The sequence below is a fragment of the Apteryx rowi genome, unplaced genomic scaffold (assembly GCF_003343035.1).
Source record: "Apteryx rowi isolate R43461 unplaced genomic scaffold, aptRow1 scaffold_268, whole genome shotgun sequence".
In the NCBI taxonomy this organism is placed as follows: domain Eukaryota; kingdom Metazoa; phylum Chordata; class Aves; order Apterygiformes; family Apterygidae; genus Apteryx; species Apteryx rowi.
In genome coordinates, this window is record NW_020449063.1 from 520,704 (window position 1) to 542,135 (window position 21,432).

The 21,432-nt window shown below is 38.1% G+C and overlaps 1 protein-coding gene across 3 annotated transcripts in view; it reads left to right on the forward strand.

Annotated features, from left to right (window-relative positions):
* The window catches only part of TGFBRAP1 (transforming growth factor beta receptor associated protein 1), a 40,266-nt gene that overhangs the window by 7,662 nt on the left and 11,172 nt on the right, over positions 1-21,432 (forward strand). For all 3 annotated transcript variants that reach the window (XM_026068064.1, XM_026068065.1, XM_026068063.1), the window contains exons 3-7: positions 5,384-5,578; positions 6,500-6,654; positions 12,163-12,245; positions 18,573-18,914; positions 20,025-20,082. In XM_026068064.1, coding sequence (XP_025923849.1) covers positions 5,384-5,578; positions 6,500-6,654; positions 12,163-12,245; positions 18,573-18,914; positions 20,025-20,082 — 833 coding nt within the window. The remainder of the gene's footprint in view (positions 1-5,383; positions 5,579-6,499; positions 6,655-12,162; positions 12,246-18,572; positions 18,915-20,024; positions 20,083-21,432) is intronic.

Consider the following 21,432-nt stretch of genomic DNA (forward strand, 5'->3'; position numbering starts at 1 on the left):
AGAGTGCAGGGCAATATGAACAAGAAAGACCTCAATCAACAAAACAGGACTAAAGGGGGCCTACCTCAAACATGCACACAAATGAGGAAGTGCCTATAAGAGGGCCTGAAGGGGAAAACTCTTGCACTTTTTGTGGAAAATCTGCATGGCTGGTGCTCATCTGAAGTGCTTGCACACTAGTGCACACAGCATGGTTTAAAAAACAAGAAGAATTAGAGGTCTTAATGCAGTTGCAGGACTATGATCTCGTTGGAATCACAGAGACTTGGAGGGATAGCTCATGACTGGAGTGTTGCAGTGGATGGATGCAGGCTCTTTAGGAAAGACAGGCTGGAAGGTGGAAGGGATTATGCTTTATAGAGCAGCAGGAATGCATGGAGCTCTGCTTGGGGATGGATGGTGAGCCAGCTGAGGGCTTATGGGCTAGAGTTAAAGGGCAGACCAATGTGGGTGGTGKTGTTGGTGTCTGCTACAGACCACCTTATCAGGAAAAGGACAGATGAGGCCTTCTTCAGATAACAGGAAGAAGCCTCATGTTTTCAGGCCCTGGTCATCATGGGGGACTTGAAGCACCCTGATACYGCCTGGAGGGGGCAACACAGAGGAGCACAAGCAATCCTGGATGTTTCTGGAGTGCATTGATGACAACTTCCTAACACAGGTRAGCTGAGAAGAGGGGTGTTCTCTGCACAACTTCATGTTTACAAGCAAAGAAGAACTGGTTGGGGATGTGAAGGTCAGAGGAGCCTTGGCTGCAGTGACCATGAGATGGCAGAGTTCAGGATCCTGAGAGAAAGGAACAAGGCAGATAGCAGGACTGCAAGCCTGGTCTTCAGGAGAGCAGACTTTGACCTGTTCAGTGACCTGCTTGGAAGAATCCCATGGAATATGGTCCTGAAGAGAAGGGGAGTCTAGGAGAGCTAGTTGATTTGTAACAATCGCCTCCTGCAAGCTCAAGAATGGCTCATCCTGACAAGCAGGAAAACAAGCAAAGGCAGCAGGAGGCCTGCATGGATTAACGAAGAGTTCTTGACTAAACTCAAATATAAAAAGGAAGCATGCAAGAGGTAGAAACAGGGACAGGTGACTTGGGAGGAATATAGAGATGCTGTTAGAGCGTGCGGGGATAGGGTTAGGAAAGCCAAAGCCTGTCTAGAGTTGAATCTGATGATGGACGTGAAGGGTGACAAGAAAGGCTTCTGCAAGTATATCAGCAGCAAAAGGAAGACTAGAGAATATGGGCCATATGATCTTCCTTCAGTAATCCTGAACTCCTGAGCCTGGTGGGAAAGTCTGGAGCAAAAGACTTACCCTCAGTAGAGAATGATCTGCTGAACATAGACAAGTTGACAGGACCTGATGGGATATGCCCATGAGTGCCAAGGTAGCTGGCCAATGTCACTGTGAGGCCACTCTCTATTATCTTCAAAAGGTCATGGTGATCAGGGGAATTTCCTGAGAACTGGAAGAAAACAAATGTCACTCCTTCCTTCAAAGAGGACAGGAAGAAGAAGGATCTGGGGAATTACAGACTGGTCAGCCTCACCTCAATGCCCAAGAAGGTGATGAAAGATTCTCCTGAAATCCATTTCAAAATATACTAAGGACAAGAAGGTGACTGGATATAATCAGCATGGGTTTACAAAGGGGAAATCATGCTTGATGAACCTGATAGCCTTCTGTGATTAAATGGATGAGGGGAGAGCAATGCGTGTTGTGGACTTCAGCAAGGCTTTCAATGCTTCTCCCATAATACCCTCTTAGACAAACAGATAAACAATGGACAAGATAAATGGACAGTAAGATGGACTGAAAGCTGGATGAACTGCCAGGCTCAAAGGGTGGTGGTCAATGGTACAAAGTCTAGCTGGAGGCCACTTACTAGCGGTATCTGCCAGGGGTTGATAGTGGGGCCAATACTGTGTAACATCTCCATTAACAACATGGATGATGGGGCAGAGTGAACCCTTAGCAAGGCTGATAAAAAATTGGGAAGATTGGGTGATACAGCAGATGGTTTTGCTGCCAGAGGAACCTTGTCAGGTATCTCCTGAAGTTCCTTAAAGGGAAATGCCAGGTCCTGTACCTAGGGAGGAATAACCCCATGCTCCAGTGCAGGCTGGGGACCAACTGTCTGGAAGGCAGCTTTGTAGGAAAGAACCTGAGGGTTCATAAGCGGGCGATGTGCCCTTGTGGCCAAGAAGGCCAACTGCATCCTGGGCCACATTAGGAAGAGTGTTGCCAGCAGGTTGACAGAGGTGATCCTTCCCCTCTACTCAGCACTGGTGGGACCCCATCTAGAGTGCTGGGTCCAGTGCTGGGCTCCCACGTACAAGAGAGAAACAGACATACTGGAGCAAGTCCAGCAAAGGGCATCTCTCATRAGGAGAGACAGAGAGCTGGGGCTGTTTAGTCTGGAGAAGAGAAGGCTCAGGAGGATCTTAACTGTGTATAAATACCTGATGGGAAGCAGTAAAGAAGACAAAACAGACTCTTTTCAGTGGTGTTGTAGTGAAAAGATGAGACACAGCTGGGCGCAAACTGGGCTGTGAGCGGGGTCAAGCACTGGAGCAGGTTACCCAGAGAAATTGTGGAGTCTCCATTCTTAGAGCTGTTCAAAACCTAGCTGGACAAGGTCTTGAACAACCTGCTTTAGTTGACCTCGCTTTGTGTGCGTGTGTGTGTGTGTGTGTCGGGGGGGGGGGGTGCTGGCCTGGACAGAGGTCTCTTCCAACCTCAACTATTCTGTGATTTTAGTGAGTTATAATACAAATCTTAAATATTTATTTTAGCTTATTCCTTTGTTTCTCTAGCATAAACTCTGTGGCACATGGTTTGAACAATTGCATAGTGATTGAGTAGACTGCAAATGGAGAACTGAGTCTTACAACTTGTAAGAACCACACATGTACAGAACATAATGATTTATAGAAGGTTATGCAGTGCATTTCTTCATAGTTGCTAACACTGTATAAAGCAAAGTAGTCAACAGTAACCAATACGTTTTTTTCCTTCCTGTTTTCATCTACTTTACTGTTTCTCATGCTGTCAACTTTTATGGTATCCATAAGTTTTCATATTGCTTTTTTAAAAAAGTAAACTTAACAAACAAACAAAAAACCCCCCTTAAGGGTGGGGGGAACACTATAGTGTGATAATACGGTACTCTTTTGGTCAAAGCCCCAAATTACCTGAGCTAAAGTTGGTTCTGATTTGAGTGTGGGTGACTGGACCAGATGACCTCCAGAAGAACCTTCCTGCCTAAATTCTTCTTTGATTCTATGATTCCATTAATTTTTAGATCTCTGTTTTGGTGCTGAAAATGGTGTGGTTGTGTCTGGAGTAACTCTTGTAACCTTCAGATAGCTTATTCTTTTTTTAATGTGAAATTGACTGGTGGCTTCATCTTAGTTCCCTCAAATACATTCTTGTACTGTAAAAAGGCTATGATTTATGATTGTAGTTGTCAATGTTTATTATCCTTAGACAAGAGTTAAAGACGAGGAGAAATGCATCGTTCTATCACAGAAGCCCCTGCTACTGAGGGCAGAGGGATTTAGACAGACACTGACTTGAAATAGTACTGTGCGTTGCTATGCTTACACTTCCAATCCATAAAGGAGTTTTCTGAATTATCTCTAAAAGCTCTGTAACTAAAAAAAAATATAGCCACATGTACTTAATTTCAGTTTGTTTTAGTTTTTTATTCACAGAATAAGTCAGTTAAATGGAAAAGTTTAACAACTTATATAGCTAGTCCTGGGTTTACTGCTGATTACTATGTTTTTATTAAAAGTTTTCTTCCACTTTTTGAAATGGGATTGTTGTACAGGATTACAACTGGAAGGCATCAAAATGGATAGTGCAGTCTGCCTTGCATAAACTTCCACTTCTGATCTGTAAGAATGTCAAGACCTATAGAGCAAATTGGAATTATGTTTTATGGTAAAGCAGTATTTTCTGCAAGATGCACTGATAAAACATTATTTACTGTTTCCTCTAGAGTGATCAGCTTTTTAAGCTAATAGTCAGATGCAAAAACATAATTGTGTTGTACCCTTGGTCAAGGGAAAGGGCTGATCACTTCGGAGCTGCTTTAAAGGGTCTAGAAGCTTAGTTTTCTACTCCATAGCTCTGTAAAAATCTGCAGTCCTCTGGTTTCCTTTCTCCAAGATGGTCCTCTTACCCAGCTACTCTAACCTCGTTCTCAATTTGGAAGAGCTTTTGTAAATTGAATAAATAATCTTTTAATCTCCTCTGTCCTTTAGAGTTCAGAATTATTCTGCTGGCTTTCAAGTGGACCTTTCCTGCCCAAGACAAATTTCCAACTAGTGTAGACTTTTTTTAATGGAAAACATTGAAAACATTGATTTTAAGTGGTATGCATTCATGTTTAAAACAGTTTGTTATGCTTCAGTATGCCTCAGCTGGCAAAGAATTTCTGAACTATGCCTGAAAACTCAAACTGGAGTTTCTCTTGAATTGATGATAAAAAAAGTCTCATGAAGCAGAAATGGGGAATACCAAATACTGTAAATATAAGCAATGTTATATAGTCCAGAAGCAAATAAAACTTTTATTAAGCAGTCGCTTGGAGGGAGGAGTGAATAGACAGGCGGAAAGATAGTGTAGCAGAGAAACCACAAGTTAACTGAAGGTGCTAGATTGAAAGTGATTCTGTTGTTACAGTACTCAGTGTAGGTATCATTGGGATGTTAAGTCTTTACACACAACCTCTGAATTTTTTGCAAATAATTGAAATGCTAATGCCTTGCAGGAAGTGACTCTTCCAAAGAAAAAGGGCTCTCATTCTATGAAAAATTTGCTATGGCAAAAGTCAAGAAGTATAGGTAAATGCTTGTTTATAGACTAAAACCTTCTTGAGGCATTTAACACTACAAGAAACAAATGTGTCTATATTGCCAGATAGGTCAGGCAGTGCATGTCTGCAGCTCTTACTAGAATGGTGTTTAAATGTACTGTCTCACTAAATACTTTGTGTTTTAAAGTGAATTCAAACTACCTGGCATAATTCTTTAACAAAAAAAAAAAAAGGCTGATAAACTTACTGGACTTGAATAATTCTTGAGGTTTTTTTCCAGTATTATTTCATTATTTTCTTTTCACTCTTTGGTGTTGTCCCTCTCTGTGGTGTGAAGGATAAAAAAAAAAAAAACTTGAACTGAACTAACTAGCAGGTCTTTAAGATCCAGTGACTTGTAAGGTTTGATGCCCTGCCGTTATGCCCTCTAATACTGTATGTGTTCTTTTGAGACTTGTTATTTCTAGTCCCTTATACCAGTGCTCAGTACTGGGAAAACAACTGTCTTGAACTAGCGTAAGTCTCAGGCTTTTTCTTTCTTTTGTTCTTTTTTATCTGTAGGCATGTTTGCAACTGTAGATGGCATTTCACAGCGTGCCCCTGTGCACTGGTCGGAGAACGTGATCGGAGCAGCCTTGTGTTTTCCTTACGTGGTTGCTCTAGATGATGAGTTCATTACAGTGCACAGCATGCTGGACCAGCAGCAAAAGCAAACCCTACCTTTTAAAGAAGGTCACATTCTACAGGACTTTGAAGGTATTAAGAAGGACACTCTTTTGCATCAATAACTCTGGAACAAAAGGCACGGATATTAATGTGGGCACAGTCTTTTCTTGATTTGTCTTTTAAAAAGCCAAAATACCTGCCAAACATGCTAACCATTGAAACTTTCATTGTAAATGCTTTCAGAATTAGGTTCCTGCAGGCTATGGTAGGCAAAATTCAGTCTTCCAAAACTCTGTGCTTAAGATGATGTATGCTCATTAAATGTGACAATTCAGTTGTCCAAGATGTCTGTGGGATTATAGCTTTTTCCTGTAACTTAATTATTTTCTTTCAAAGGAGCAACATTAAATTGATGCTATATGTCAGCAAATGAGAACTACAGGTGTTTGTCCTTTGGATCTCTTGTCAAAGTTTTAACATCTTAAAAATTGTTATTTTAAATTTCTTCCTAAAATTCCTGTGTTAGAAATCCAAAAGGGAATGGGCTGCCCTTCAATTATGGACTGTTAAGTGTGGAATGCATAGCTTTTTTTTTCCAGGAGAGCTGCAAACTATATGTGCTGTAAACTGTGTTACTGTTTTTGATGTGCAGCTTACATGTTTCTAACACAAACCCAAAGAAATAGCCTGGCGGTTCATAAGTCCCTCTTTTCTGGAGTGCAGTTGTATAGTGGTGACCTATGCAACTTGGTTAATCATAAGAGATTAGTGTCACTTACTGAGAGAGGGGAAAAATCTGCTGGAAATAAATGAATTTCCCATTATCTTTGTATTTCTTTGAGGGGCAATTTACAGATAATTTATAACATCTAGTGACTGATAACAAAGATCAGTTTTGGAACTTTAACAGCTTTTAGGTTCTTGTATCTTAACTGGTAAATCTTAAAACTTATTACTGTAATGTGTTTCTTCTGTGGAGAACATAAACTGATATTTGTTTGCTCTGTCCAGGCAAGGTAATTGTTGCTACTAATAAGGGTGTATATATCTTGGTGCCACTACCTTTGGAAAAACAGATTCAGGATCTTCTAGCTAGCCACAGAGTGGAAGAAGCCCTTGTTTTAGCAAAAGGAGCTCGAAGGAATATTCCAAAAGAGAAGTTTCAGGTCTGTTCTTCTTTTAATTTTCATGGAAAATGTAAGTTTCACAGYGGGGCTGATTTGACTACCAATGGTCAACTGCCTGGAGAGGGTGGGGGAGGAGTTTGCTTTGCTCCATTAGTGTCTTATCCTTTCAGCCTTAGGAAAAGGATGTGCTGTTAAATTGATTTGTGCTTGTAAAAGGTTGTGATGTGTTGGCAGTGCTAAGTGTGCCTTGCTGATTTTACCTGTCCCCCCACCCCCCAGTATATAACTTGAAAAAAATTAAACAAAAACAAAACTCAGAAATTAGTGATAGCAAAGCCACTACAATGCCTAGTAGGAGGTTCAGCTGTTAACTGATATTGTTGTTAAAAGAAGTGTACTTTATTTCTAGTCAGCATTTTATTTTTAACTTTTTCTCAGAGATTCTTACTGTGTCATAAACTCCACAGTATTACAACTCTGAGGTCAAGTGATGTGAAAACTAAAGCAAAGTCATACTTGTGTGTAACTGAATATTTAAGATTTTTATGTGGCAAGGTATCTTAGTAGCTGTTTTATTAGTGTTAGATTAGAGGTTTGTATGCCTTTCCTTCTACCTCTGGTTTATATTACAAAACATCCTATTGTATTTGTTCCTATCTGTCTTTTAGATTTTCAAACTTGGAAAAGGTAGCATGAAGCTTCTGTAATATAAAGAAATCAGTTTATTCTTGAGCTATGTTTTAGAAAGTAAATTTTAAAGACCAAGTATGTGAATGAACATTTGATTTTTCTTTCCATTTGTAAAAGCAAAAATTGATCTGTAACCTGCAGAAATGTATCTGTATTCAGATGAAATGTTAATCTTTTTTGATGGTTTGGAGAATTTGATCCCATTAAAATAGCATCTGTTGCATTATTTCCAGTTTGCTTAGGAAGCAGATGATGTTTTGAATATGATTGTGGAATCTAGAGGAGAATTGCAGTGGTCCAAATAAAGTAGAAAATGCGTTTAGCCTTTCAGGCTATTATTTTTACCTTTTAAAAGTTTGTAATTGCCTTAGCATTTCAAGTTAGGTAAATGCCCTTGAAAAGAAGACATGAAATTTGTATTAGATTTAATTTTGATCCTTTAACTCTTCCGTTGAATGAATGGCTGGGAGGCTGTTGGAAGGAAAAGGCCTGGCCAAAAAAGTTTCCAACCTTTTGGTAAGGTACAACTCTCTGGAAATACTTGAAGCTGAAAAATATTTCAGCAAATAGAGTACTGTCTCCAGTGTGTTTTGCTTTGCATCTTCACTTTCAGCTTTTCCTTTGCAACCTATTTAAAGAAGCAAACCAAAACTCCTGCTGTGAGGACAGAATGCATGATCTAATCAGTGTGTTTTATCTGCGTGAGGACCTCTAACTCTTCAAATTCTTTCTCCTCAGTTTATTTGGATTAAGTGTGGGAAATGTCTTTGTTTTACTGCAGATTTAACTGCAGTTCATTATCTGAAATAGATTATGTGAAACATCTTCCTCTGACGTTTTCCTGATTTTAGGATTTTACCATCTTTAGCATAAGTTACCATACATATCTTGTTGTGTACTGAATGTCTTACCTGCACTTCTGCAATTGCTGTTTTCTAGAATATTGTAAGTTCTTGCTGACTTTAAGTTGCTTTTTCAGATAAGCGCTCTTAAGGGCGTTCAGTTACTTTAGGTCTATGCTACAGCTGAAAAACAGAAAACATTTTACTTACAAGCAGAAAACCTGTTGTAGCTCTRAGCAGTATTTACAGACTAATATGACCCACCTTAAAATGGAGTCTTCCTCTGATTCGTATTAAGAAGATGGAACTTGGCTTAACTGTTGAGAAGTTAGTCCAATTTTCAGAGCACATCAGCAGTTGCAAATGTAATATGTTAAGCTTGCTTTCTGGTGTCTCTGACACTTAACGCTCTCAATACAGATTTGTTTGAAGCACATCAAACTTTAACTGTAGTCTCACATAGTACGAATCTGATGGAGCACAGCAAAATTACATGCCTTAAATACATCTTTGGTAACATTTCTGTAGCATAACAATAGTCATTCCCTCCTATCTAATAGGATAGGTATCTATTTTGCAAGCCTAGTTGAGCTGCTTTGCTGATTCCCGAGTAGTTTATGCTTTCAAGGTCTTATTGGGCCATTTTATACTAGCAGGGGCAGGGAGACAAAGGTATAGAATTAAGCTACTTGATCCAGCAGCTATAACTTATCCAAGCAGAAAAGTGATGGTAGTTGCGTGGTACATATAGCATAGCACCCCTTTTTTCCGCATGCTCGTTTAATCTCCCCAGTTTGGTATGGCTTTTGCTGTCTTATGTGTGCCTTGAACTCAATCATGACATTGTAAGACAGACTTCTTGAGGAAGTAGGCTTTTTGCTACAGTTTAATACTACGTTGTCATTGTGTGGATGAACGTTCCCTCCCTTCCTCCTTCAAAATATATAATTTATGCTGATAATTCAGAATGGCAGTGGGATTGAAAGTTTAGGGTACTGCAATGCCTGAATTGTGTGTACAGTCAATGTTTTAGTTATTGGAAAGAAGCAGGTCATACATTAGTAGCCCAGACCTCTTATTTAGCCCAGAGTCCTGCAGACTGCAAACTTCTCTGCTGCATTATATGAGAATTCTTTTGTCCTTGAGAATCAAGAAATATTGCTAGGTAAAAAATGCTAAGCCAAAGTGGTGCAAGGATATCATTTTTGGTAGAGGAATAGCAAAGGCCTTTCTACCATGCTACCATGAAATGACTGAACACTACGTATTCATTAATTTTTCAGGACAGCTGAAGTTTGCAGAAATCATGGTGGTTGGTAGTGAAGACCTTGGTTAGATTGGCACACATCTTGCATAGGTATCTCTTTTTTGCCTCTCATTTTATCTAGTTTCAAAGAAATGTATTAACTACACACAAACCAGGCCAAAGGTTGAAGTAACTTTCCAGAAAAATCTGTTCTGGCGATCTCTGTGGTAATTTTGACCATTCTAGTAAGGATTTTTCTAGTAATTGAGAGAAATAAAGCTTCACTATGGCTACTGCAGCTTTAGTAATAACCTTTCTATTTACTAGAGCTTTTTCAAATACTGCTTTTCAGTTAAATCTTAAATGTTTTTGTAACTAGATTTCTTTGTTCTCAGTAGTTTTTTCCCCTTGTGAATTCAACCAACAATGTAGAATTCTCTTAGAGCACTTCAAGTCCTAAAGCCTTTCTTCAAACAAGGAAAGAGGAATTTGTGTTGAATTTTAAACTGGTTCTAACTTAGTATCTTTAAAAAAAAAAAAACTTACAATATTGCAGCTAACAGGTCTGGAAGAACTCAAAAAGGTTGGTTTTTTTGTTTGTTATTTTCCCCCTATCCCCTCAAAAAAATTAACTGGATATTGTTCTTGAATAATCTAGGCTCGTTCTTAAAAACCTCTGGGAAAGGAGATTGTAGAATTTTCCCCTGTAGCTTGCAAAATCCATATCATGGGACATCTTGATGTCTGATGTGTATCTTGGCTAAAAATCAAGCTAACTACTCCCTGTCCTATTGGTGTATCTTTCAAAAATTGGGAAAATATCTGTAGACATTGGAGGGGGGGGAGGGAGCTTTGCACAACTTTGAGACAAGTGCAGATAAGTCCAAATTGTAGATAAAAGTGAGTATCACTCAATAATAAGTTTAAATTTAAAACTTATCTCTTAGCTCTATGCTTGCATGATCAATGTCCTCTTAAACTTTTAATTGAGAAGATTGCTGTACAGACTAATCTGTACAATTAAGGGAATAACTTCAGGTAGATTCAAACATAATGCCAGTACTCTGTTTCCCTAAATGTGTAAATACTAGTGGTCACTCTATTCCAAAGTTTGAAAACAGACTTCAATAAATTACTTTTGATATTAGTTTCCCTAGCAGGGTGAGAAATTGTTCTTTAACCCTCCCTGGAAAGTGTGAGGCCAGATTTTGAAGATTTCTGGTGCCACAGGATGCTTATAAAAGATTTCAGTCTGCATCCTTAGGGCTTTAGTCCTAAATCTGCATCCTCAGTTGGACACAATGCATAGTAAAATTAATATAAAGATGCAGTGAATTACTTATTTTTATTGTTTTGTTTGTCTGAAAAAATGTGCCAGATAACATTTCCCTCTGTTTCCCCTTCTGTCCTCTACCCTGGTACCCTGGGAGGCAAGAAAAACCCTGCAACCTCGCAAATCAATAGGTTTCAGTGGCTTTCTAAGATCAAAATTAAATATTTTTTTAGGATAATCTGTTAGTAAAACATAGTCTAAATGGACTTAGGCCAAACTTTCCTTTTGGTAATTTACAAACTTTAATCAAGATGAAAAATCACCGATTGGAGTATTAGTGTACCCTACTTGAGGTCTCTCACTTCTTAGCAATTCCTGCTTGAAATATGTTGCTTAATGTATTACAATTTCCCTGGATATTCTTACTGAAAATGGAGGCCTCTTATTAACAACAGCACTCATAGTCAGTCCTCTGTTAGACATTAAACTGTACGTTCATGAGAAAGTTGGTGGGGAAAACTGAAGGTATTTGGGTATAACTAGCTGTGTTTGGAAAATGCAGAGCCAGAGAGTCACAAACAGTGGATGCTTTCCAGATGACAGTTTACATTCCTTACTTTTAATAATTCTCTTTTGTCATTGGAAATATTTTGGGGCACAAGGGCACGTTTCATCTGGTGGCTACCAATTCAGTGTTCAGCTTAAATACCTAGCATGTAAAGTAGATTTKTCTCTGTACTAAATTCTTTTTGTAAACTTTTTTTATCTCTCTGTGATCTTAGCAGCAAAAATTTGTAACACATTGCTTTTCTTATAGTTTACTTGTGCTTTTCTTTAACCTTTTTTTGTGTACATTGCATAATGTACTGCAGATTGGATAAACTCAACTGCTTTAGAAGTATTTGCATTTTTAAAAATTACTGGCAGAAAGTCAGAAGTATTATCATCAACAGGGGATGAGGCTATGAGAATCAGCAGCAAGGTTATTGGAAAACTGAGGTGAGGAGGGGACACTGTTGGCTGTGTATGGTCAACTGGGACCCTTGAATTAAAAAAAAAAAAAAAAAGTGCCTGCTCCATTACGGGGATCTTCAAAGATAACCACTGGCCTTTACATTTGCAAGTACCATGAGCAAAAACTCAAGGAAAGGCAGACTGATATCAGATGATACGTCATCCTTTGAATAAGAAAACTTAAACTTGCTATTTTTTGAGTTCACTTTTAGTAAGTACTCCTGAACAGTGTTGTGTTCACAAACTTTTTGTGTGAGAAATGTAATGTGGGCAGCAAATTCAAAATATTTTCAGGTACATAAAATTTATAATGTAGAGGTTCAAGGCTTTATTTTGCATGTAACTTGATAGACCTGGCTGAAGATCCTGTATTTGATGGGKTTTTTTTGTCAGATAGTTATTGCAGTAATGACTAGTACCATGTAGATAACTCCCTATAAATAGAATAAACTTTTTTCTTTTTTTCCTCTTCTCTTCCATAGGTAATGTACAAACGTATCCTGCAGCAAGCAGGTTTTATTCAGTTTGCACAGCTTCAGTTCCTTGAAGCAAAAGAGCTCTTCAGGTAATTGTGTGACCAGAAATTTACTAATCCTCTTTAAGTAAGGAGTTAGTGTACTTGCTTTTAAAATGCTTAGTGACTAGAATGTTGTTTGATGTGGATGCGAGATCACTGTGATCAAATGATTTTGTTGAGAGAAAAGCAGAGTGACATTGAGACAGTGTTATAATTGAAGAGTTAATGCAAGTGATTTTTTTGTATGCTAACATACCATAGCATTAAGGCTGTATTCCTGTAATCTGATTGTTGTCTCTGTGGAGATTTGACTTGATGCCTATGAAGGTCAGGGCTTTATTATTGAGCCTGTGCTGTGATTTATATTATAAACACTGCCTGGTTTCTTCTAAGTATGTGTTTCCTAAGAAAAAATTACAATTTARATACTGTTCATGCAATTGTACTGACTAACTTTTTTGAGGATGTAGACACTGAATTTGTTTTAACACTTGTTCAGCTAGACCTTTTCYAGAAGATAGCTGACTTTGTTCACAAATCGATCTTGGTATTTCACTTTGACTCCATAAAAACAGTCAAAAATGCTGCTTGTTGTCTTTGTTTTACCTGACAATTTTACTTCTGCTAGCAGTGCATCATTCTGTGACATGGGGCAGTTCAGATTTAGTGTAATCCATGCTGGCCACATAAAAGAACTCTTCTTGTTATCTGCTGAAATTCATTTCACATTAGTTCAGAATCTATAAAAAAGGACTGCTAAGGTTAGACGATTTTTTGTATGTAGTAGGCTTGTAGGCCTGCAGTATAGTAAAAATTGACCTTGGATTGATGGAGATAATGTCAAGGAAAGTAAAGCTGTGGGAAATGTTACTATTGGAGAGGGAATTCTCCATTTTTACCTCAAGCACATCAGTATAATGGGAAACACAGGGCTTTAATGAGCAATGCACAGGGAGTAGAGATTAGGAAATGACAGGATAGGCCTGAACAGCATTTAGCAGCAGTTTTTGTTCACAACCTCTTTCTTTGTCACATAATTTTTGGCTTTAGTGAGCAAACTGCAATCTTCCTTACTCCTTGTAGGTCTTGCAGACACTACACTAAGTCACTGCTGTGTTGTATAGCTGAAGTAAAAGTAAAAGCTTTATAGTACAGAATCCCTTACTGTACAAAATTCCTAAAAAGCCCTTGCATGTAGCCCTGCCYTACTGGTAGTTGGTTGAGGATCTTCTTTTAAAGGCAGCATAAAGGGGGAAATGTATGGAGGGGAGATGGATCGGTTGGACTGGCCTTGATTGATTGTGCAGCCCCCATCCAGCTAGCAGCCCATCAGGAATCAGCTTTAAGGAGCAGGACTTTGGGAACTCCTCTGTAAAATAAAATGTTTCACAAGAARACTCTGTCCAACTATGAATCTTGGTGCTGAATTGTCATCCCAGGGTGTTTTCTTCCTACAAAACCTGCAACAGCAAAGCAGAAAACTTTTTCGTGATCTGCTGAACCCTTTGAGGGAGAAAGTAAAGGTGAATATCCCTTCTGGCCAGCCATATGCAGGCTATTTGGAGTATTTGGGTGACTGAAAAATTCCTTATGGAATCCAGGGCCTCTGATTTTTCAGCCCTGGCTATCACACCCAATTCAAAAAGTATCTGGTTATGCCCCAACACACTCAGCCTTGTTCATTTTAGACTTACTGATGCTTGGAGGAAAAATGGGTAAGATAATGGTGGTCCATGCAACCACTTCCTCCCATCTCCATGTGTTGCTTTGCAGATATTTCAAGCTAGAGTTAGTCAAAAATAACTGCTGTCTTAAAGTGCCAAAGGAAAATGTGGTATTTATTTAAGAGAAAGGTGGAACTAACAATGAAACAAAGTGAAAGCAGTACCTCTGGGAATTTGGTGTGACATGGAGCTACTTCTGGCCAAATTTAAATTGAGATTGACTCATTCCTCAGAAATCACCTATTGGTTATAGACTAACAGGCAAAATAATTACATTGGACTGAAAGCCTTGCTTTTTTCCTTCAGTAACCCGTTTTAGGTAACCTTATCAAGATGCAGTTGTATCTGATGCTTAATTTCATAGTTAAGTACAGAAAGAGGAGGAATACTTTTCTACTTTGGGTTATGCTTTTACTTATGACTACTGAAGAATGTTGAGGAGAAGGAAGGAAGTGGTAGCTGTACTGAAACTCAAATAGTTCAACAAATAAAGCAGAAGTTATTTTCTTCAGCTGGGTCAGTTAACCGTAAACTGAGTGAGCTGTCACAGTGGGACTTACTTGACCTGACAGATAAACGTCTGTTATTACTTATAAATTTTGTTATTTCATATCTCTGTCATTTGGAGGCTTGCATGGAGTTAGACCAAACATTTCCGTTTAGTGGGCCTTTCGCTGAATTCTAGATATTTTGCTGAAGTGTTGATAGCTGTCACAATGAAAATTTGTCTCCAGTATTCAGTTGCATCCTTTCACTGGTTAGATGCTGCTTACAGTCTGACAAATTGGATACTGGAACTTTTCTAAATATTGTTGGTGTTTCTGACAAATCAAAGTGTTAACTCCTTCTTTTTGCAGTGTTATCTCACTGGGGAAGGGATATAGAGACAACTGTAGCTAAAGTCTCTCCTATGCTGGTGAGGTTAAAAACAGTCGCTGTCCTATCCATCCTCATGTAGACCTGGCATTTATAGCTGGAGACATGAGAAGCAGGACTCAGTGTGAGATTTAAATCTTAAATATGATTTAAGAGTATAAGCTTCCATTACAGCCAGTGGGGATCAAGGCAAAACAGCCAAAACATCTAGATATTCGTTGTACAGGCTCTATTTAAATCTCTGATGTCTGTAAATTTAAGGGATCTTAATTTGGACCTAAATCTTCCCAAGATTTGTAGACTTTGCCTGTTACATTATTTGTACACATGAAGCCAGAAAAGACCTAATGCAGAATTTCTCAAATGGAAATTTCCACTGAAGACAGATCAAACTGTCAACATTAAGAACCTGTTTTCTATTCTTTAAGTTGCCATCTATATTTTGCTAAAGCTGAGATAACAGAAGCTGAAAACTCTCATGTTTTTTCAAAGGAATTGAGGTAATTTGTAATGTTTCTTAAACTATTTTCTCCAGGTGCAGTGGAAAAAGCCTAAGCCAAAGGGGATCCCCAGATCCCAGGGGCCGTAAACCTAAAGTTCATCATCCATGCAAATGGGGTCATTGTGTAGTATTTAGTATTTTTCTTAGAAATTTGTTCTGAATAATACTTTGCTTTTAGAAGGCTATTTGACTGCTGATTGCCATTGCTCTGGGGGGAACAAAACTGTACTGTCTGAGCTTGAGTCAGACCTGCTGAAAGAAGCACTGGTGATTCACAGCCCAAGACCTGGTCTGGCCTGGCCTGAATTGGAACCTAGTTTTGATTCTGCTCTTAGAAGCAGATGGTCATTAACACCAAAAATTTATGAAGTTCAGAGGTGAAGTAACTGACTAGGTCCTTATCTAGAAAGGATGCAGAATCTCAGCTTCTGTAAAAGTTGAAAAATGTTTTAAAATTGTTAAATAGGTCATGTTAAATATCACATTTTTAACTTTTTCATCCATCTGCATGGTCATGTTCTCCATCCTACCTTAGGCCATCTCTGAATACTTGGTGGTGTAGCTAGTGAGGGAAGAAATGATCATGCTTGGATTTCTACAGATTGAGTAGACTGATGTTATTTTAGTTATGGACTGGCTTTTGGTCTAAAATAAATCAGTGAAGAACCTTGTTGAAGAAAATACATCTTTCTTTAAACAGGGTTAACTTACTAGTGTAATGCATCTTGCATAATACATTTTATTTTCTGGTGATCCTCAAGCCTTTTAAACTTTCACAGAGTAGTTGGCCTAGCCAGAGCTGCAGTTAGATTACTGTAATAAGTTAATACTGAAAGCCCAAATGCTGTTTGAACCATGAGGTTATGCCACTGACAGAACCTGATGTTTCTTGGTTGTTTTGCCTCTTAAAAATTCCTTTCTATCTGAGTTCCGTCATGATGTGAATCTATGAATTTTGAAACAGAACATGAAGTCTGAAAAGAGGGATTCAGAGGACACTTCAACTGTAGAAATATGCGTAGTAGGCATACGCTTTATCTTTATTAGCGGCTGACCTTTCTAGTGTAGGGGATTTTTTAGACAGTAGAAGCTGTGTGTGTAGATCAGAAAAATTTGCTATTCAAAACACTTTTCATAGGAAGGTTTCCCATTTTCAGATTTTTCTGTTGCAGTTGGCTATCATTCATTTTGCTGTTTCCATGCTTTGAAGTCCCTGGCAGTCCCTAGGTTGTGGAACAGGATACTTAATGCTTTTAAATTTCTTGCTGTTGCTCCTGTCACCCACATTCTTCTGATACAGCTTTAGTAGCCAAAGGATGATTTTTACTGTCTCAAACATTATTTTAAAAAATTTTAAATAGTTGTTGCCATGTTTTTTATGGGGTTTTTGTTTTTAAACCAGGCTCATATTTTCTGGATAGTTTTGGAAATACTTCTCTGGCAAGAAGTTAATAGTTCAGGGCTTGCCTCGTTGCTTTAATTATTTTAGAATTATAGAGAAGGGATAAACCCATTTGTTAGGATCTTCCATACTTTATTGCTTGCAGAAAGTAAAAATCTTCCTACTTCACCTACTTCAGTAGCCTATAACTTGTTTTCTTTTGGAATCCTTTCCAGTAACGGTTGTGGAGGGAAAAGTCTTTCTGAGGTTGTGGATCATTGGATGGATAAAACTTTTTTTAAATTTAATTTCCAAAAAATAGTAACTAACTAGGGTTTCTTTTATAGAGCTTTCTGTTCATTTTGAGCTTTTTCAGCAACCATATCTTCTGCATTTCAGAAATTCTCTTTAAAGATGAATTCTGAATAGTCAAATTCCCAGTGAAGTGAAACCTAAATCCTGATTTCTTGCTGTTCTTAGGAGGCAAGGCCAGGAGAAGTAGTCACTTTAGCTGTGAAAACTAGTTACTTGCCATGTGCAAAGAATCTTCTGCAGATGAGTGAAATCATGTAGAGCAGTGCAAGGAGGCCAAGGTAAAGATGACAGGCAGGCTGGCTGATAAATTTTCGGTAACTATATTTGATCTGCTTAATTAAATTAGTGTTCTAGTGACATCTACACAATGAAAGACAGAACAGAAGTGGGGAAAGTATTATGAATTGTTGCCTTATTCATTCTGCTCTTTTAGGCCTGTACTTGGATTCTCTTGGACAGGGACAATAAGTGGTGAATAAGCTTAGAAAGCAGAAAATAAAATGGAGCAAGTACACTCATCCCATCAGTAAGACTGACTTCATATACGCTTTTGAATTTAGTGCTGTTTATAAGGCTTACAGCATTTGGATCTACTTCACATGAATGCTGGTAGTTTGAACTTGCCTATATTCAAGCYGAGAGACTGGTATTGTAGAATGCAAGTCAGAAAATGTTGCATGCCTCCTTAGGTACCCTGAAAGAATCAAGGTGTGTATCAGTTCTGGTTTTCTGTCCCAAACAGCACTCTACAAATGCTTGAGGAGTTTCTTCAATTCGAGCTAAGAGTGTTTTCTGTAATATAGGTACCAACTTTTTCTTAGATAAAATACAGATGCCATTCTCATGTGAAGGGAAAAGCCACTCTGTAATATCTGACATCAGTATATACCTGACACCTATGTCTGTATGATAGACTCCTGCTTACTGGTTAGGTGGATGCATAATCAATATCCACAGCTCCTATTCAGAATCTTCTTAAGAAGTGAGCTGAAGGAGAAATTTGGTGCATTTCAGGGTTGGGGAAAATTCTTTCATCATCTCAAATATTCTGAAAGCTTCAGTTTTCTGAAGAAAGCTTCTGTTTTCTACAGAATTACTTACACAATCTTTGTGGTTTGCCTGAAAGGGTTCACTGTATCCAGTTCTTTGCCTCAACCAGAAGACCAGCTTGCCTAATATATTGAAGTCCAGAACAGTCCTAGGAACTGCACTAAGGCTGTTCAGCTGTTTTTTTGTATAGATCACTGAACAACTGTGGGATGTCATATTGTCTACTTATCTGGGGTTGACAGACTAGTAACTTAAAAGCAAAGGGCTATCGAGTTTCCTAATTCTAGAGCTCTCAATATCTACAAGAGGAAAAAGAATGATAAATGATTTTGGATGGAACAAATCTGGATTTTTTTGTCATTTCTAAAGATATTTTCCCCAGTGTAGAGGGCAGTAACTTTTGGAAGCTGACAACTTGTTACTGACTCTAAGCATATGTGCACGCATTCCCAGTATGTTATTTTTTTGTGCCTATGTATACTTTTTCTTTCTTTTTTGCTTCATCTAGTTTGACACTGTAATTGCAGAAGCGGCCAGCTTGATGTCCGGGAGCTGATCTCTCTCTACCCCTTCCTGTTGCCTACTTCCTCTTCATTTATACGATCTCATCCCCCTCTGCATGAGTATGCTGACCTAAACCAGCTGACACAAGGGGACCAGGAGAAGATGACAAAATGCAAACGATTCCTCATGAGCTACTTAAATGAAGTCCGCAGCACTGATGTTGCAAATGGCTACAAGGAAGATATTGACACAGCTTTACTTAAGTTGTATGCAGAGGCAAATCATGAAAGTCTTCTAGATCTGCTAGTTTCTGAGAATTTTTGTCTTTTAACAGATAGTGCTGCCTGGCTGGAAAAACACAAAAAGTGAGTGAATTTTTTGAATACTGAAGTTTCAAGGCAAGAGGGAAAGATGTTTGTCTGTTTTAAATGCTATTGACTGCTGGAGCAATAAGTTTAAATCCTTGTGGTTTCTGTGACGTTGGGTCCAAAAGACAATTTGACTTGTCAGCGTTTAAAGATTATGGGGGGAAGGTATTAACTGACACTCTGAAGCGAAGAAAATGTATTCTATCCTACACTGGTAAATACCAGGTTTCCTCCAAAAGTCTCAGTGTCCAACCCAGAAATAAAGGTTTGGAATCGATTTGAAAAAATAAGGCAATTGTGCTTCTGACAATGGGAGAGCAGAGTGGATGCAGTAGTAGTACATTTCTGTTGATGTCTTGGATTGAATGAAAAGATGCCTTAATACATGCACTACTTCAGGTAGAAGCTATTAACTAACTAGTAGCTTTAAAATGCTGGTAGCTTATTCAGTGAAAGAAGTCTTACTTTTGAATTGCGAACTCCAGTGTGCTTGTACTGATTCACYACAAGGATAATGCTTAAGATGAATGCAAATGACTTCAATTTGGAAATACCAGCAGGTGAAGAATTGGCTGCTAGTCATTAAGCAGGAAATGCTAGAAAGTAAATGTGTTAAATATGAACTCCAGTCATACATAGTATCTCAGTACCTCTGTCTAGGATTTAATTTCTTTATCTTAAAGCTGTGTGGTGCAGTAGTAGTAACTACAGTGGTAGAGTCCTGATTGTGATTAGATTTAGAGTAGTTTCACTCTTCAGATGTTTTATAGAATTCTCTTGGTATGTTTGCTTTGTATGGCAAACTTTATGATAAATATGAATGATAGAACATCATTACATGAGAATAACTATTATGGAACTTTAACATTATAGCATACAAAGAACTCTGTAATGGCACAGTAGAAAGCTATTCCTTGCCTGACTCCGTTTTGATTGTAAAAATGAGCCTACAGTTGCTTGTTCAAATGTGGATGTGAGAATTTATACATCACCTAAAAATCCCACCATAATCAACTATTTGTTATATTCTGTGCTATTTGAACCATAATGAAATTGGTAGGAAAGATCTAGAGATTTTAATATTATTACTTTCTTTTTTATATACAGGTATTTTGCCCTTGGTCTCCTGTATCACTACAATGGTCAGGATGCTGCAGCACTTCAGGTTAGAATGAATAAAGCTTTTAGTGTTGTCTGTGAATTGTCCCAAAATATCAGGTTACCTCTCTGAGATTAAAATCTTTGAAGTGCTAATTTTATCTACTTGAAAGGTGATATGTATATGTAGGAAAGAGGAACTTATGCTAAGACTTCCTTGAATAAATTGATATGCTAGGTATGAACAACCTGAAGAGCTTATTGAAGATAACTATTCAGATGCTTTTATGCTATTTTCTAGGCAGAACTCTGCATCTCTGAACAAAAGTTTGTACTCTTTAAAGATGTACAGAAGCACTAAAATAATCAAAAGACCATTTAAGATGGTTTTGGAGGGTACGTCAGAACATACTCTATGCTGATTGGTCTGTACACACACAACAGCAGTAATAAAATCTCATGGCAGACACTGATAGCAGTTGGGAGTTGCTTCCTACTCTGGCTCAGGTGCACATGGTTGGCAAGATTTGTGGGTTTCAGCTGGCTTTGTAATCCTTTTGGGGTCCCCCTCCTCTGATGTCACTAGTCACTAAGACCAGCAGTGGTCTGTAGACTGCAAACTAAGTAACTTTGTTAGTCCTGTCTGAAAAACTTCATCTAGAAAAATTAAATCTTTTTACTGATCAAGAGCATGTATATCTTGGGAGATATGCAATACCTTTAGTAGTTTACATTACTGTGTGACTTTTAGAATATGGTTATCACAATTACTCTGTCAGATACATTCAAGTCAGCTTGTAAGCAGTAATTTCCTGGGCAGAAACAAAAGACAGTAAGAAAACAAAGGTGGTAAAGGGGGGAAGGGGGTAAAGATATGCACCTTTGTCACATATAAGGTATTTTTCTTTGTTTCAGGAACCTATGTTTATTGCTAAACTGATCTGTTAGGTGTAGCACCTTTCAATTTCAATTATGATTTACGTAAAAATAAATACTTTCTCATAGTGCTTTTAAAATTCTTCAGTCAAAACTAAAGAGCAAGAATTATGTTTATTCTAAATTAACTTTGCATTTTCTTTAAGTTTGCACATTCAGAAAACAAAAGAAAAATAGACTGTGCACCAAAGGAATTTTATCAAAAGCTTCCTTTGCGATTAGTGTATCTCCTCTCAAAGGGTTCTGGCAGTTGCTGTCAATGTGAGAACCCACAGTGATGTGGGTTCTGAAATAGCTGAATATGGCATATACAAGAAAAGCCTCTAATGGAGAGGTGGTGTGAATTTAATGACCAATGAGATTCCTGACAATCTGCATTCCTAGAAGCTCTTTCTAATTCCACAAGTATCTGTGGCTAATACTAAGTGTAGTAGTAGTAGCGTATATAAATTTTGAGTTGGAAGACTTAATATGTGTTTTA